Source organism: Peromyscus leucopus, chromosome 4 (assembly GCF_004664715.2).
Source record: "Peromyscus leucopus breed LL Stock chromosome 4, UCI_PerLeu_2.1, whole genome shotgun sequence".
NCBI lineage: Eukaryota > Metazoa > Chordata > Mammalia > Rodentia > Cricetidae > Peromyscus > Peromyscus leucopus.
In genome coordinates this window covers 19,080,156-19,097,793 of record NC_051066.1, presented here as the reverse complement: position 1 = coordinate 19,097,793, position 17,638 = coordinate 19,080,156, and the positions used below count along the sequence as shown (strand labels likewise).

The 17,638-nt window shown below is 36.1% G+C and overlaps 1 protein-coding gene across 5 annotated transcripts in view; it reads left to right on the top strand.

The window, feature by feature from the left end:
- Lrp1b (LDL receptor related protein 1B) overlaps window positions 1–17,638 on the top strand; it is a 1,927,307-nt gene that overhangs the window by 1,436,679 nt on the left and 472,990 nt on the right. For all 5 annotated transcript variants that reach the window (XM_037205578.1, XM_028868856.2, XM_037205579.1 and 2 more), the window contains 4 exons: window positions 4,057–4,183; window positions 4,316–4,467; window positions 4,766–4,890; window positions 6,110–6,481. In XM_037205578.1, coding sequence (XP_037061473.1) covers window positions 4,057–4,183; window positions 4,316–4,467; window positions 4,766–4,890; window positions 6,110–6,481 — 776 coding nt within the window. The remainder of the gene's footprint in view (window positions 1–4,056; window positions 4,184–4,315; window positions 4,468–4,765; window positions 4,891–6,109; window positions 6,482–17,638) is intronic.

Below are 17,638 nucleotides of genomic sequence, written 5' to 3'. Positions count from 1 at the left end.
GATTTTAAGAGCAAAATTTCCTAACTTAAAAATGAAATATAGCATTTACAATTCTGTTTGAAAATAAAACATGGCATGTGATACTGTCAAGGGAAAGGGGGACCATTATAGAGTAAATTAGCTAAATTCAAATGTGCCATGTAAAGAAGGCATGAGGCCTATTTTGGAACAATAGAGACTTGAAGTCTTTTCAAATGTAGCCAAATGCAAAACAGGAACCACCTAGGAATTTAGTTCCTCTTGAAAAGTCAACTTTCTCCCCCTGGACTTTTCTACCTTTTGGCAGCTTCTTGGAATAGGGCAGAATCGACTGTAATAATTTTCTTTATACTGAAAAGTCATTTACTGTGCATGAAAAGTATGGGAAATCATAGCATGATGTGGAAAGATTTGATTAATCATGCATAGCATAAAATTGTAAATAAAGTAAACATTGTATTCCTTTCTTAGATACCAGGATATATGTTGCCTGGCTTGATTGAGCATTATATCTCTGTTTAAGAGCGATTATATATAAAAATGTGATTTTTCATATTAGTTTAACAAATAATCTGTTATTAAAAAAGATTTTAATAAAGCATAGAATTTCATTTTGAAAATGTTTAACTTTTTCTGCAGTGAGATAGTATTTCCTGGCCTAAATTGACTACATAAGTACCCTAAAGTTCATTTTCTCAGCCATGTCACTTCAACATGATAAGCATTTTGTAGCTGTAAAGCATGACCTCAACTGGGCTGTAATTCCTGCACTGGAATGTTATTCTTCTGTGTATTATGTTCTTAAAGGTTCGAACTAGTCAGCTCCCTATTTTTAGTAATCTTGGGCTTGCATTTGTAAGGTGTTATTTAATTTTGACCTTATTAAGTTGAATAATTAACAATAAAATCATCAACATGCAATTATATTTGGCTTTGTGTAGTAGGGTATCCTTTCAGGTCTCTCTCTCCTCTCTCTCTCTCTCTCTCTCTCTCTCTCTCAAACTTTATTTATTTTTATTTTATGTGCATTGGTGTTTTGCCTGCATGGATGTGTGAGATCCCCTGGAGCTGGAGTTACAGACCATTGTGAGCTGCCATGTGGGTGCTGGGAATTGAACCATGATCCTCTGGAAGAACAGTCAGTTCTCTTAACCTCAGAGCTATCTCTCCAGCCCTTCAGGTCACTCGTACATGCATAAAAATTTATATGAAATCTACATGCAGAATAGTTTTTCATTAAAAAAATAATAATCCACAAATTGTATTAGCACTCATTTTAGCATCTTGCATGGAAGCATCACAATTCAAAAGAAGAAGGGACTGTTACTATTAAATAAGATAAAGCTGTTCTGCAAAACTAAACCCCTACCTGTTCATGCTATTCTTCATTCCACTTCTGTCTTTGTGTATAGACATCTCTTGTTATACTCATGATAGCTCAGGAAGAATAACATACAATATCAAATTATTGGCGATAGTAGAACAATATACAACAAAGATGATATTAAATGCTTGAATTTGTTTCCTGTCCATTCTTTGATCATATGAACAGAAAATATTCACTTTAAGCCATCATTTCCACAGCTGTGAGAATTAGGCTTAAATATGTGAAACAGATTACTCAGACAATGTGTTCTGTAAGGTCCACAGAATGATATACAATTGTTGGGCATTTGGATTTGGATGAGTCAGTTTATTAAATTTATAACAAGCAAAAGTAAAAGAATAAACAGCAAATAACAGAAAGAACCAGGAGTGACATCATTCAATCAATTGCTCACAACATGTCCCAGAAAAGAGTGAATTAACCCATGAGAGGGAAAACCAAAGGTAATATCATCAAATTGTGGGCTTACAAGCATCCAACAGAAATTGACTGGGAAAGCCAGCTGGAGTTCCAGGTTGAGAGAGTCCTTGGTGGAGAAGTGTCCCCACAAGTCAGACTTCCAAGGTGAAAATGACAAACTAACAAAACAAAAATAGCATCAGATAGGGACCATCAAATTGGGTGCTTATATTATTATCTAGCAGAAACTGACTGGAAAAGCGAAGGCAGTTGAGAGAATTCCAAAAAGACAGCACTCCTAGCTTTCCTTTTCACAGTTGACATTTTTACATTATAGGATAAATGGTAATCATGTTTGGAAAGAGTCTGCTTTCTAGTTGCCCTCAGGGGCATAGTATTTATAACTTAGTTATTTGCTGTTTTCCTTTCATCTTGTTTTAAGAGCTTAAGGGCCCAGGGAGGGAGCTTTAGAGGAGAGAGCACAAGGGCCTCTGTGCTGCTAGCCTGCTTCCACCAAGCTTGAATAGCCCATTATGATTTACCAATGTAATGTGTATTACACTGCTCATTTAAAACCTTGCTTCCTTGATCATTCAGTGTATTTGTAAATGGATTAGTATTAAGTAAAATGTTTATTATATGCATTTCCATCCCTATTTGAATATGTTAAAAGGTGATAGGAATGACTCTCCTGGCTGCCGGACTGCATCCATTGCAATCCAATAGCACCTGGCTTTTTAACAATCATGACATTTGTCCTCAGATGATTAAATGACATCATACATCTGTTTATCAGTTCATATTTTTAATATATTGAAAGTATCACTTAAAAGTCTTGACTTTATTATATAGATTTTTCATGCACTTTTAACCAGTTTCATGCTAATAAAACATTAGTGACATTTCCTATTAAATTTTCCCTTCCTGTACTACAGAATTTGTGAATATGAATGGCAATGTCTTCAGTATTCAGTTACTTGGAATTCTAGTCAAACCTCTTTCATTATGTTGTCAAATACCAGCACATAGATTTTATACAGCTTTTAAAAAAATGTCAACTATTAAAAGTAACAAGGATAAATCAAATGTATATATTTTATGTAATTTAAGTTTTGAGGTTAACAGTTTTATATGAGTATACAAAATAAGCAGGTTTTCTTTAGGTTTCATATATGAAGCTCAAGAAATATCATTTCTTGAGTTATTTTTCTAAACATTAGTTTTTCATAGGTTGAAAGCTTGTGAGTACATAATTTCAATTTTATGAAGGATTGTATTCATCTAAAAGTAGGATTCCCTCTCCTATCATATAAATGCTGAATTTATGAATGAGTGAGTAAAAAATGAATTTCTACCCTAATTGTTTATATTCCCTTTATCAATATATTTTGTCTCATAATACTTTGGCTTCTCTTTCTGAGTTACATATTCTTTCACATCAGTTTTTGAGATTATTAAAGTAAAATGCTTTCTTTGTTAAGTGTGAAACCATACGTTAGTGTGACATCACATGTGAACCTTTAAAACTTAGAATAGTTGCATTTAGATGTTTGGGTGAAGGTTAAAAGTTACAATTATTGGCGTATAGATGCATAAATTAAATAATACTAGATTTAATTTTTAAATACCATAATTATTGACTGCTATATATACAATTCTAAATGTAACAGAAAAAGCAAGCAACCAAAACAAAACACTGTTTTTATTGGGCCCACAATGTAGTTGAGGAAAAAAGTTCAAAATGATTATAAGGTTAAGAAAGTCCAGTATAATGTTCCACCCTAGTCTGTGTGCTCTGCTGCTGTGGTGTAGGGTTAATGGTGCAGGAATAATCAAAGAGGCACCGGGGGCCTAATGAAGGAGAAGCTGAAGGAAAAAAATAGGAAACAAGTTGGAGAAGAAAATTTCAGATAGCATGAGCGTATATTATTGATTCTTCCAAAGCACTGAATGGAACTTACTTTAATAAAGCAACTCCCTCTTTTTATTTTCTCATAACTTCTAATTTGCATTTGGTCTGTCTGTGTTTGCCAGTCCTTGAAACTTCATATAAATCAAATCCTGAAATATTTGTCCTTACTGTATTCCATTCTTGTGATTTCTACACCCGGTTAAAAATGCTTTATAATAAGATTCTATTAGTAACTGCAGAGATATTTGCAAATTAAGTTCTGTGGCTTATTTGGTTCTGTTATGCGCACTACTATACTGTTAAGAGCTTTGCTATCATTCGCAGTTTTATTTGGTGCCCTTTCATCTGTTTATTATTATAATGATCAATTTAATTTCAGCTTCTTGTTCTGGACTGAATGGGGACAGATGCCCTGCATTGGGAAGGCTCACCTAGATGGTTCCGAGAAGGTCATGATTGTAAGCATGGGAATAGCATGGCCCAATGGCATCTCCATTGACTATGAGGTCTGTTGAATTGCTTTTAAGATTCTAAAGTGTCTTCGTGTCCAGCTTACAGTAGTCTACTTTTAATACTCCCTTATTTACTTAATAAATAACCAAAACAGCTTGTACTATTGCTTTCAAATCACTATGTAGGAAAATAAATTATACTGGTGTGATGCTCGCACAGACAAGATAGAAAGAATTGACCTTGACACTGGTGGGAATCGTGAGGTGGTGCTGTCTGGGAGCAGTGTGGATCTGTTTTCAGTAGCGGTCTTTGGGGCTTACATCTACTGGTCTGACAGGTAATTTATTTTTTTTGTAAGTATTTGAGTCTCAAAATGTTATTTCAGTGCCATTTCTTTGCCCTTGTAGGATTAGCCATCCCTTAGCAAGGTTACAGAAAGAATTTCACAAAACCATGTAATTTTTTCAGAAGAGGTCAGCAAGGATCTCTAGCTATTCCGCGGTCAAGCATTTCAACAACACACAGTAAAACTAGTTTATTTTCTTCCGTTTGAGCCATCCCTTATCTTCAGTTTTACCTGACTTGATTTTAATTAGTTCAAGACTGTTGATGCTGTGTGTTTCATTTTTTGGCAGAGCACACGCCAATGGGTCGGTCAGAAGGGGCCACAAGAACGATGCTACAGAAACAGTAACCATGAGAACCGGACTCGGAGTCAACCTAAAGGAGATCAAAATTTTTAACCGAGTAAGAGAGAAAGGTCAGCACAGTTCATGAAATACACAATTGATACATTTTGCATCATTTCTATTTTGTTTTTAAAACTTCAGAATTAATTAATTTGTATTAGGTTCACAACCTTAAAATTCCCTTTTTGATGATTTTCTTTTACAAAAAACATAGAGAAGGCCAAGGAAATGAAGATACAATAGTTTATATGCATATATATTCCCTTTTTATACATATGTATGGTCATGTAACATAGGACAAGTCTTGAGAATGGGTTTTTACTTATAAATATATTTTTCAAATCTTGTTAAATATATTTGACAAAAAGTACAAAGCACAACGAAGGTATTAGAGAAGCAACTGAATTTTTGTTATGGATTATCTTTTAGAACAAAAGTTGTTATGATTCTGGAAACAGTTGTCTTCAATGTGTATTTCTGAATCATTGCTTCTTTCATAATGGTTTTGTCCATTTTAAAATTCTTTTTACTCAATTTCTGCATATGAAAGAACTTTATAAAGTAATTTTGAAGATGGGAATAATGAATTTGTAACACAGACTCAGCCTTGCATACTTGATCTTTTAAAATTGGAATCATTTATGCCTTATGTATAAGAGGTGTGGCACAACCAAGCCATCCATTTGCAATTTCCTGTGCCTCATGGGCGCTCTTAACATGATTTCTCAGTCACTTCAGATTATGTTCTGAGTTAATCAGTTACATGTGTCAAGTCTGTGAAATATAAAAGCTATCATTTTATTTTATTTTATTTTATTTTACAATACCATTCAGTTCTACATATCAGCCACGGGTTCCCCTATTCTCCCCCCTCCCACCCTCTCCCCTTACCCTCAGTCTACTCCACATTCCCACCTCCTCCAGGGCAAAAGCTATCATTTTAAAACAATGCATTTGACTACTTTTTAAAGGAAATTCTTTTTAGTTTGTTTTTGGTGCTGAGGACTGAGCTTAGGACTTGGTACTTGCTAGACAAAGTCATCACCACTAAGCTAAATCTCTAGCCTTAGTAAGTTAAATCTTAATGCTTTTGTTTAATATATATATTCAAGAAACTAGAATTTTTTGATTTAAAAATTTATTATTGTTTTGAATTTAATTTTTATTGACCAATCTTTAAAACTAAAATTATACTTAAAGCTTAACTGTAATGTTTCTATTAGAGATATGATAAACTTGTTTGAACATTAAAAAAAATTGTTATATGTTTGGGTGTTTTCTCTTTCTCAGGTACCAATGTCTGTGCCAAAGAAAACGGTGGTTGTAAGCAACTCTGTCTTTATCGAGGGAATTCCAGGAGAACCTGTGCCTGTGCCCATGGCTATTTGGCTGGGGATGGAGTAACTTGTCTAAGGCATGAGGGCTATTTGCTATATTCAGGAAGAACAATATTAAAAAGCATACATCTTTCTGATGAAACCAACTTAAATTCCCCAGTAAGGCCCTACGAGAACCCACATTATTTCAAGAATATCATAGCCCTGGCCTTTGACTACAATCAAAGAAAAGAAGGTACCAATCGGATCTTTTACAGTGATGCACACTTCGGAAATATACAGCTTATTAAAGATAACTGGGAAGATAGACAAGTAATTGTTGAAAGTAAGTACAAACTTTACATTGTTTGTGTGTCACTTCATTTGTGGGGGGCGGGGAAGCAGTGGTATGTGCATGGAGCAGTTGCACTGCCCACAGTTCATGCTCAAGAATGACTAGGATGACATCATCCATCAATCCTCCAATGTCAAAGCAGCAAGTAACCACATGTACTCTAAACATTGGCTTTAATCATATCTGCAGTGTTTTATCATCACATTTGCTGCATACAAGAATTGTGATAATGGTAATATGTCAGTACAAAAATATTTTAATTGTGGAAATAAATGGTAGCATTAAAGTATCTCTAATGATTTCCAGTTAATCATATTTTCTGAAACATTATCTAACATCAGTGTATGAGGGGATGCTGAAGAGGTGGTTTGGGCTTGAAGATTCATTTCAGTGGGAAGAGAGCTTTTCTAGCAAACACAAGGCTCTAAGTTGTAAAACAAACAAAAATCGTGGAAAAGAAAGAAATCACTGTAACTATTTAAGCTTTGTGTTTTGGTCAGTGTCAATTACCTACATAATTTACAGACACCCCTTTCCTGCCATCCAACATTAACAGACAACAACATCTTCATGCACGCTCGGCTGTGACTTTGTGATTTCTGTTTATTTTCCGCTACTTCTTTTCACTGTGCTGAACCAGTCTTTGTATCCCTGTTTTTAAACTGCAATATTAAACCTACATTTATAATACACTTGGGAAGTAATACAGGTTTAAACATAAAACGTGTACCTCACCAATGTCAATGCCATCTCATCCAGAGCTGAAAACTATCATTTCCTGTGGATTTTTGTAAGCTTATGTATCATCACCCTTAATTATAAAACAAGATTATTGATCAACGTGTCAGACACCTAGCTGACCATAGTGACATATTGCAAACATTTATTTCAACCAACAAATCTATTTTATTCTTTGCAAACATATAGCCAATTTTGCACCCAGTGTACATTATTTTATTTATTTAATTTATTGATCAATAAATTATGTATCTTATAAATATACTAAATATTACAGTTAATATTTGTTTGTATAAATGTGCTCATTCATAAATGTAAATATTTGTGTAAGATAGAAACCAGGAAGAAAATTTAACTAAACTGAAACCAAGGCACCAAGTCAGTCATTTGTATTTTATTTTTTATAGGTGACTGAACACAAATGTCCTATCAATTTATATCTTTACCCATTGTCTATGAAAAGGATTATTTTCTCAAAGCTTTTCCGATAATACCTTTATAGTTTTTATTAGTTTATGGAAATCTAATAATCAAAATCACTTCCTTATATTAATATTCACTTGCACGACAACAATAAGATCTAGCCTCTACTATGTTCAGCTTTTTTAATCGGTTCAGATATTCAGTTTACAAGCACAAGGTCACAATTTTTATTGTGTAGGTTGCTATATTTATTAGTAACTTCACACAAATTTGTATATTTGTGGCCCAAGACATTTTGGCTTTTCTCCGTCTTTCTCTTTTCCTGTCTGTCTCTCTGTCTCTCTGTCTCTCTGTTTCTCTCTCTCTCTCTCTCTCTCTCTCTCTCTCTCTCTCTGTCTCTCTCTCTCATGTGTGTAACAACTATGTAACTGTACTAATAATGAGATTAACACTAATTGACACTCATTGATTCTTTGGGTATGTCTGTATAAGTTTCACATTTATATTACTTTTAAGCTTGTCATTTCCCACTCAGATAGAATTCATGATTGCAAGTGTTCATATTGAACCACAGCCTATTAATTAACTTATTCATCATGTACAATTTAGGCACCCTGGCAGTAAAAAATGAATGTCTGTTCAGAGGACTTTAGAAGCCACAGTTTAATGAAGAAATCTGCAAGCAAACAATCATTGTAATACAGTAGACCTACAAGATACCTGGGGCCTTTAGAGAATAAACAATAGACCTGGTGAAGAATCTCATGAAAGTTTTAAAAGGTGATGCTGTGCAGAACTGAGTTAAGGACATTGCCTGGGTAGATAGGGATCATCAGCTGAGTGGGCCAGGTGGTGGGAGAGAGAGGAGATGCATGATTCTTTGCCTGTGCTTCTCACAGTGTGAATCCCTAGGGATCCCAAGTGAACTATCAAGAGCAGATGAGAACAAAACCATTCTCAAATAACTAAGTGTTCTAATATCTGTCTTTTCCTTAGAGCTCACCTTTGTTCTAAGGTTACAAAGGCACTGGCTGTAATTGCACCTTAGCTTCCACTTACACAGTGTGTCCTGCTATACTGGAGGTCACTGTACTTTTCACTGTAACTTATGTGGAGGAAAACAGCTAGCTTTACTTAAGCAAAAAATAATTTAAGAAAAGGTAGCATTAGATTTTATTTGCTTTTTTATCAAATCTTGATCCTTTAATACCGACCTCTTCAGTATTTTGTGTGGTGAAAGAGATAATATACACAAGGCATTGAGGTTGTCATCTGAAGGAAGCCAGGCATTTCATTGCATCAGCTGGCACTTTCCCCAAGAGGTACCACGTACACTCCCATAGAGGAATAGCGTGGCAGTAATGGTGCATACTGGGTGTGTGGTAGATATTCTCTAGGAAATATGTATGACACTGTCACTATGATATGGGCTGCAAATAATATTTTAGAATGAAGTGAAATGAGTTATTTATAAAAGCACTTATTCATGACAATAACTTGACAGGTTCCCAACTCTTTTGAGCCTTTTCTGGGGAGGCGTGTGATTTCCAAAGTCTATGAGTTCATGGCACCGACTAATGGAATTCTCAACCTTGGAAAGAATGTGTAGTCAGGGAAGCAATATTTTGCAAATGAAAAGGATAAGTGATTCATTCAAAGCAAGGGATAGGCAAATATTTTGTAATGTAATGTGTTATGCAAAGTCCAACACCATGGTTTCAGAGTCTGCACCACACTTACCCACAGCTATCCTTGTCCTGTGCTGCCTAATATGCAAGAATCCACAGTTACCCCAAAATTTTATATTATCCCTTCCAAACCATGAAATAGCTGCAATTAAATGAAGATATCATGACAGATAAAAGAATCCAGCCATCTTGTAGGATGCAAGAGAGTTAGCAAATCTGTGAATTTATAAAACAGAGTTTTCTTTTCATTACTATTAAACATAGCTATCTTCCTTAGGATGTCTTATTTATGCTATAATACATATTGATTTATTATTCTAGACTATGACAATATTGATAAATATTCACAGCAAACTTTTACGTTTACATTTTAATCTAGTAACTAGCTCTAGACAATAACCACAGACCTAGAGCCTTTCTGGAGTTTTTGATGACAACTGATAGTTTAAAGATGGTTATTTAACAAACATTGAAAACATTCTCGAGGTCTAAGAACTCAAAAAGATTTTGGTTTAAAGAAATTAATAAAAAGAAGTAATTTAGTAAGATTAAAATACAGATTTTATGGCACAAATGGATGAGAGATGTAAGGAGGATAGTAGGGTGATTCTGATATTAGAGGACTTTGCAAAGGTAGGGGTCTTTAAAAATGAGTTTCATTAAGATGCAGTATACATACCATAGTATTCATCAATTTAAACTGTCCATCTTAATGATTATTAGTGTATTGTATAATCAATTTTCAAAGTTGTGATATGAATGTGTATTTACTTACATGACTATGACACAATAATACCTTTTATTTTACTTTCTATGTTGTAATTATTAGTTTGTTTATTGTGTTTGTGTGTATGTTGATGCATGTTTCATGACGATCTTGTGGAGGTCAGAGAACAAAGTGTGAGAGGTGGTTATCTCCTCCGCCATGTGGTCCCTTGGAAGACCACTCAGGTTATGAGGCCGGGCAGTCACTAAGCCCACTATTGTTTAGTTTTATCCATGTAACTAATCACCATTAATTACATGTACAATTGTGGTACCAGTGGCAACTCCAAATCTGAGGCTTTTCATCACTCCAAGCAGAACTTTCTTTAATAAAGCAACTCTTTTTTTTTTTTTTAATTTTCTATTTATGTGTTTGCCAATCCTGGATACTTCACATAAATCAAATCCTAAACTATTTATCCTTAGTTTATATCTGTTTTCATGTGGCATCATGTATCTAATGTGCATTCACACAGCAATATGTACTAGGAGTTTTCCTTTCATGGCTGAATAATGTCTAGTTGTATGTGTTCATCACACTGTAGGTACCCCTTCATTTGTTCTCAGACACTTAGATTGTACTATCGGTAACCTTAGAATCCAGTTCTGAAAGCTATAGGGTTCAGATTAGATGCTAGAGGAAGCAAAAGGAACTTGAGGGTGAACGAACTCTCTCACATGCGTGTTGTTCTAAACATGTCTCTTTATTCTTCTACTTTTCTTGTCCTAATTTTCTATAATTTTGTTGCTGTTTTTGTTGTTTTTCAAGACAAGGTTTCTCTGTGTAGTTTCTGGTGCCTGTCCTGGATCTTGCTCTGTAGACCAAGCTGGCCTTGAACTCACAGAGATCCACCTAGCTCTGCCTCCCACGTGTTGGGATTAAAGGTGTGTGCCACCTCCGCCCCGCTTCTATAATTTCTTAGCTCTAATTCTCTGTTCTAGTCCTCCTGCTTCTCCTCCTCTAACCTAAAAATTCTCTTTTTACCGGAGGCTTGAAGCAATTAAAAAAAATTTACAAGAGTTACCTCTCAATGGTCAAAAGCACATTTCTAGGGTAAACAATAAGGAGCCAAACCCTTTACTATGGCAACACAAGGTTTCATGGTTTCAGGACAAGAAGGATGAGGCACAGTGCCCAGTGCAACAAACTTTGAGACAAAGCTCTTTATCAGCAGACTTGGCAAGTGAAGAACTGGCATACTTTTTTTCCTTTTTCTTTAATTATTAAGAAGTTTTTTGTTCATTTTATATACCAACAGTAGATGCCCCTCTCATCCCTCTTCCTGACCCCCAGCCTTCCCCCTCAACCCACCCCTATTCCTACCTCCTCCAAGGCAAGGACTCCCATGAGGAGTCAGCAGAGCCTGGTACATTCGGCTGAGGCAGGTCCAAACTCCTCCCCCTGAACCAAGGCTGTGTAAGACATCCCATCATCTTTTGGAGGTACTGAGCTCTAAAAAGGCCACTTATGCACTGGGGATGGATCTTGATCCTAATGCCAGGGGTCCATTAAACAGGTCAAGCTAAACAACTGTCTTGCCTATGCAGAGGGCCTGGTCCAGTCCTATGGAGGCTCCACAGCTATTGGTCCACAGTTCATCGGTTCCCACTAGTTTGGTTTGGTTGTCTCTGTAGGTTTTCCCATCATGATCTTGATGCCCCTTGCTCTTAGAATTCCTCTTCCCTCTCTTTGACTGGCCTCCTGGAGCTCAACCTGGTGCTTGGCTGTGGTCTCTGCATCTTCTTCCATCAGTTACTGGATGAAGGCTCTATGACAGTTAGGGTAGTCACCAATCTGATTACCAGAGTAGGTCAGTTCAGGCACCCTCTCCACTATTGTTAATAGTCTAAGCTGGGGTTATCCTTGTGGATTCCTAGGAACTTCCCTAGCACCCTGGTTCTCCCTTTTCCCATGATGTCTCCCTCTATCATTGTTATCTCTTTCCTTGCTCTCCCACTCTTTCCCTGTTCCGGTTTAGCCATCCCATTCCTTTATGTTCTCATCCCCCATTTCCTACCCTCCACTCCCCCCTTAACCCCCAGTTTGCTTATGGAAATCTCATCTATTTCCCCTTCCCAGGGCTATTAATGCATCCCTATTAGGGTTCTCCTTTTTAGCTAGCTTCTGTGGAGCTGTGGGATGTAGTCTAGGTATCCTTTGCTTTACATCTAGTATCTACTTATGATTGAGTACATACCATGTTTGTTCTTCTGATCTGGGTTACCTCACTCAGGATCATATTTTCTAGTTCTATACATTTGCCTGCAAATTTCCTGGCATGCTTTTATTGGGGTACTTTAAGTAGATAACCTTGATTGGACACCTGAAACTCTAACCTTGTATGTAAGTGTAAAGTTTTAAACGTATGATATATACAAAGCCTTTAGTCTGAACATGCTCTGAGGTAAAAATGAACTAAATGTGTGCAGTTAGTCTGAGCAAAAGGAACAAAGCAGACTTTTAAGTGTCTACAGTCTTTGTGAACAACAGATCCAGCCATAAAGCACATCCTAGCATATTGTCCATACATCAAAATTATACAGCCCAGTGAGAAGTCATCTTCCTGATCATCCACAAATACATGTGCCCACAAAACTGAGATGCAATCATGAGATTACATGTACATATTACATGAAAATGCATGGTAATGGAGAGATATAGCTCTTCTTGCACAAGTGAAATTACAGTTGGAAGCAACCAGTTCTTCAGAGCCCATGGCCCTGCAAGCCCTGCCCTACAGGGTTTCTCCATCAGAGAACCATTTGACTGGTGGGTTAGCATCTGAATTATCAATTGCTTTAAGCTCTAATGGTGTCATGGCCCCCAATAGCTCATAACAATCGCTCCTAACATTGTACCCTTTTACTAATCGTAAATTATGTCTCAATTGAACATTGATTTGTGCCTAACTGAATATTTTTATTTTATATAAAACATTTAATAATCATTCTATCCAGTAGATGAAGTAAAATACAAACAATTGTTGTAATCTAGATCCATATTTTAGGAATATCATTTTGCTTGTAATGTTCGAGGAAGTGTCTGTATTGTGTCTAAAGTCAGATATGTCCAAGGAAGCTTTACAACACTTCAGATCATAACAGGGTAAACTGAACTAATGTATAATAATCAAAATGAATGTACAACCAAATCATTCTACTTGCCCTCCATATCAAAACATAAAATATACAGCCATTTTTTGACTACAAGTATGAATTCACAAATGTAGTGAAGAATTGACACTTAATGGCCAAATAGTGGAAGTAGTCAAGTTGTGGGTTTCAGACAACAGTACAGTTTGACTTCCTGGGAGGTACAAAGAGCCTGTTTCCTAACCGATGGATGATTGACTCATGAATTTTATTTTTAATGAAAAAATTTTTCATGCAATATATTTTGATCATGATTTTTCCATCCCCCAATTCCTCCCAGATCCTCCCCACTTTCCTACACAGTAAAACTTTGTTTTTTTTCTTTCTTCTTTAAAACAAACAAAAAAAAACCCATGAAACACAGATAAACCCCTCTAAAAAACCAAACCAAACCACACAAAACAAAACCCGTGAATCAAAATAAAACAAGCAAAAGAGCAATAAAAATGCCCTTTGTCAGAGGGTCACAATTGCAAATAGCTTCAAGATCAGTAATGGGAGTAAATGTCTACTTCTCCATCTCAAAACTGGGACCCCATCTGCATTGAACTTGTTGCAGGCCTTGTGTGTGCTGCTACAATCCCTGTGACTTCATATGTACATCAGTTCTATTGTGTTTGGAAGGCTCTAATTCTCTGGCTCTTACAATTTTTCTACCTCTTCTTCTGAGTAACTCTGTGAGCCTTGATGGGAGGAGTTTGATGAAGGCATCCCATTTAGGATTGTGTGCTCCAAAGTCTCTCACTCTGCTGCTCATTTGTGGGTCTCTGCATTATTCTCAGTAACTACAGGATGAAGCTTCTTGGATAATGGCTGAGCAAGTCACTGATGTATGGGTATAGTAGTGTAATTTTAGAAATCATTCTGTTGCCATGTTCTTTTTAGACTGCTATTAGTATTAGGTTTTCTCTGAGGCTCATCTAGTCTACAGTTCTTGACCACTTTAGCAGTGTCATGTATGAGTTCCATCTCATGGGGAAGGCCTTAAATCCAATTAGAAAGTGCTTGGTTACTCCCATAACATATGTACCACTATTTACACCACTATATCTACATGTGGGTTACTGGTGATGGTTGCAGGGTTTGAAACTGGGAAATATTGATGATTACCTTTCTCCTCTAGTATGTACCTTTAAGTAGAATGAATATTAGTTAGTAGGGGTGTAGCTAGAGTTTTCCTGCCTTGCCCACAGTCAGGACAAATCCTTGTCACTGGCCAGTCCCACAGACGCTCAGACTCAACCAAGTAAACACAGAGACTTATATTGCTTATAAACTGTATGGCCATGGCAGCCTTCTTGCTAACTGTTCTTACATCTTAAATTAACTCATTTCTATAAATCTATACTTTGCCACCCGGCTAGTGGCTTACCAGCATTTTCACGTGCTACTTTTTCTGGCAGGCGGCTGGCAGTGACTCCTTCTTCCTTCCTGTTCTTTTATTTTTCCTCTCTGTTAGTTCTGCTTATACTTTCTGCCTAGCCATGGTCAATTGGGTTTTAGTTATTGACCAATCAGAACAATTTGACATACAGACCATCCCGCAGCACAGCCAAGTGCAGACCATCTCAGACATCTGCACTCAGGCCCGTGGTCCTAATCATCCTCTATGTGGACCTGCTGGGTAAAGCCACAAGGAACCCAAGAATGGACTCCCACAGGACATACAGAACATCCCACAGCATGGGGTGTAGTTTCTAGTTAGGCACCAGCTTGACTTTTCTGTGTTTAATGATATGAGTGTTGCCTTTAGAAATAAGCCTGATCATCAGGTTTTATAGACTAACCAATAGCATTGGCAATAAGCTGTGATGTTTAGGAATTTTAATAGGGTCCCTTTGGCAAACAACTCATCAAGATATGATAAAATTGGTTGGATAAGAAGTCTAATTTGAGCATTGTCTCTCTTATTTATTGGTGACTCTGCTTAGACTCATTTTGTATATATTTTAGGAAGCTTCCACTGTAGTAGTTTTCTATATGGTTTTTCAAATGGCATTTTGTGTTAGTTGTCCCTTCACATATTTTCCCCTTCACCTTTCTCTCTCATCATTTTCCATATTGAATCCTCCTATCCTAGTCTGCTTTGTTACAATATATTCTATTTTCCCTTCTTTGGGAGATCTTCTTCTTCCATACCTAGCACCTGTGATTAATTGTATGGTAGCACACATATCAAAGAACTAAAAGCTAACATCCAAATATAAGAGAAAATATACAGTATTTGTCTCTTTGGGTCTGGATTAGCTCACCTGGGATGACTTTTTTTCTAGCTCTATCCATTTATATAAAATTTCTATAATGTTCTTTTTCTTTTTATGTTAATAAGCAAAATAATTGAAAACAAAACAAACAATCATAAATGTAGAACAGCAACTAAATCAAACTTCAGTTGGCTTCCATGAATGTACCTAAGGTATATGCTTCTACTTTATGGGGTTTACTTAGGTACATGACTGTGCATTTTGGTACATGCACACAAACACACACACACACACACACACACACACACACACACAAACCACAGTTTAAAAAACAGCAACAAAAGAATTCGAAAGCACCATGGAGCAGAAACCATGAAGAATTTGTCATTATGCCATCCCCAAATGCTCCTTTCCCCCCCTCATCTTTGTTTCTGTGTCTTCCATGGTTCTAGATCCAGGAGAATTTGTCAAAGTCCCAAATTTGTCCTTCCTTTATCCAGCTTCTCATCATCCTCAGACTCTCTAGAGATGGACATTTTGTGTCTAGCTGCCTGAGCAGACTTCTTACTTGACAAGCTTACAGGAATATCGAGTCATTCTCCCTTCTTCTGTACTCTTCCAGTAATTTTATCACAGATGTAATTTTTGCTACCTTGTTTTCTGATGCCACACCAACAGTGTTTTCAAGAGACTCTCCCTATTTATGAGAACTTTGTGGACTTTGGTCCTCCCTCTCTCAAATCTCCTAATATGTCGGCTTTATTTGCATCCTCTTCAGTTTGTAAAGAAGTTTGGCCTTTAAACTGAGGCAATTCTTCTGCCTAGCCTACAAGTGCAAGGATTAAAAGCATAAGACCAAATGGCGATCTCTAAAAGTTTTCTACATGTGGTTAATTCAGATTTTATGTCACTAATGACTATGTTCTTCCACATATGCCTGGAGCCTGTTGATAAGATCCTGTTTTATTCTCTTAGCCTTTAAAGCATGAGCAAGATATTCTATTTCAGTTCAGCAAATTGGAAATATTTTGGTCATTGAAGTAGACATCCTTCAGCTTGTGAACTTATGCCGACTCTATCTCCATTCCACTGTGCCTCAAGTATTATCAAGAAATCCTCTAGCTGTTTTAGAACTTGCAGTTGTAAAATTATTTCTTGATGGCACTCTTAACTTCCCCATGTCTGTTGTAAAGTCCCCCTTTTCATCTCTAATTTCATTACTTTGAATCATCTCTCTCCATCTTTAGTTACTTTAGCTACATATCTGTCAATCTTCATGATTTTCTCAAAGAACCAACTTTTCAGTTATTGATTCTTTGTATGTTTTTGTTGTTGCTGTTTGTTAGTTTGTATTTCTTTACTTAAACACTGAATTTATTTCCTCCCATTACTTTTTTAAGGTGTTATCTCTTCTTGTTTTTATAGAGTTTTCAGATATGTTGCTAGGTTACTTATAAAAGATCTATCTGATTTTCTGATGTAAGTTGTTTCTTTGACTTGCCTTTATCATGTCCCATAGACTTGGGTATGTTGGGTTTTCATTTTAATTCAATTATAAAAGGATTTTAATTTTTCTTCTTGATTCCTGTCTTGTTTACAATTTTTCATTCAGTTGTGTGTTGTTCAATTCCATTGAGTTCATATACATTCTGTTCTTTTTGTTGTTTATACCCATCTTTAATCCATGGTTGACAAATAGGATTCAGGGTGTTATTTCAGTTTAATTATGTCCATTGAGAATTATTTTGTATCTAAGTATGTGATCACTTGTGTAGAAAGTTCCATGAGCTACTGAGTAGAAAGTATATTATCAAGTGTTTGAGTTCTGTAGATACATGCTAGATTCATTTGTTTAACTCCAACATTTCTCTATTTAGTTTTTGTCAGGATGACACATCTGTTGGTGAGAGCTAGGTATGAAGGCACCCCCATTCACTGTGTAAGGTTTAATATGTGATTTTTGCTCCAGTATTTTTTTTTATGAACATGGGTGCCCTTGTATTTGGATGATGCATAAATGTATAGGATTTCAATAACGTATTAATGGACTTTTCTATTCATGAGTATTTAGTGTCCTTCCTTATCTCCTCTTATTAATTTGGTTTGGTCTATTTTGTCAGATTTTAAAATAGCTACACTTTTTTTTCCTGGTTCCATTTGCTTGGAATATTGTTTTT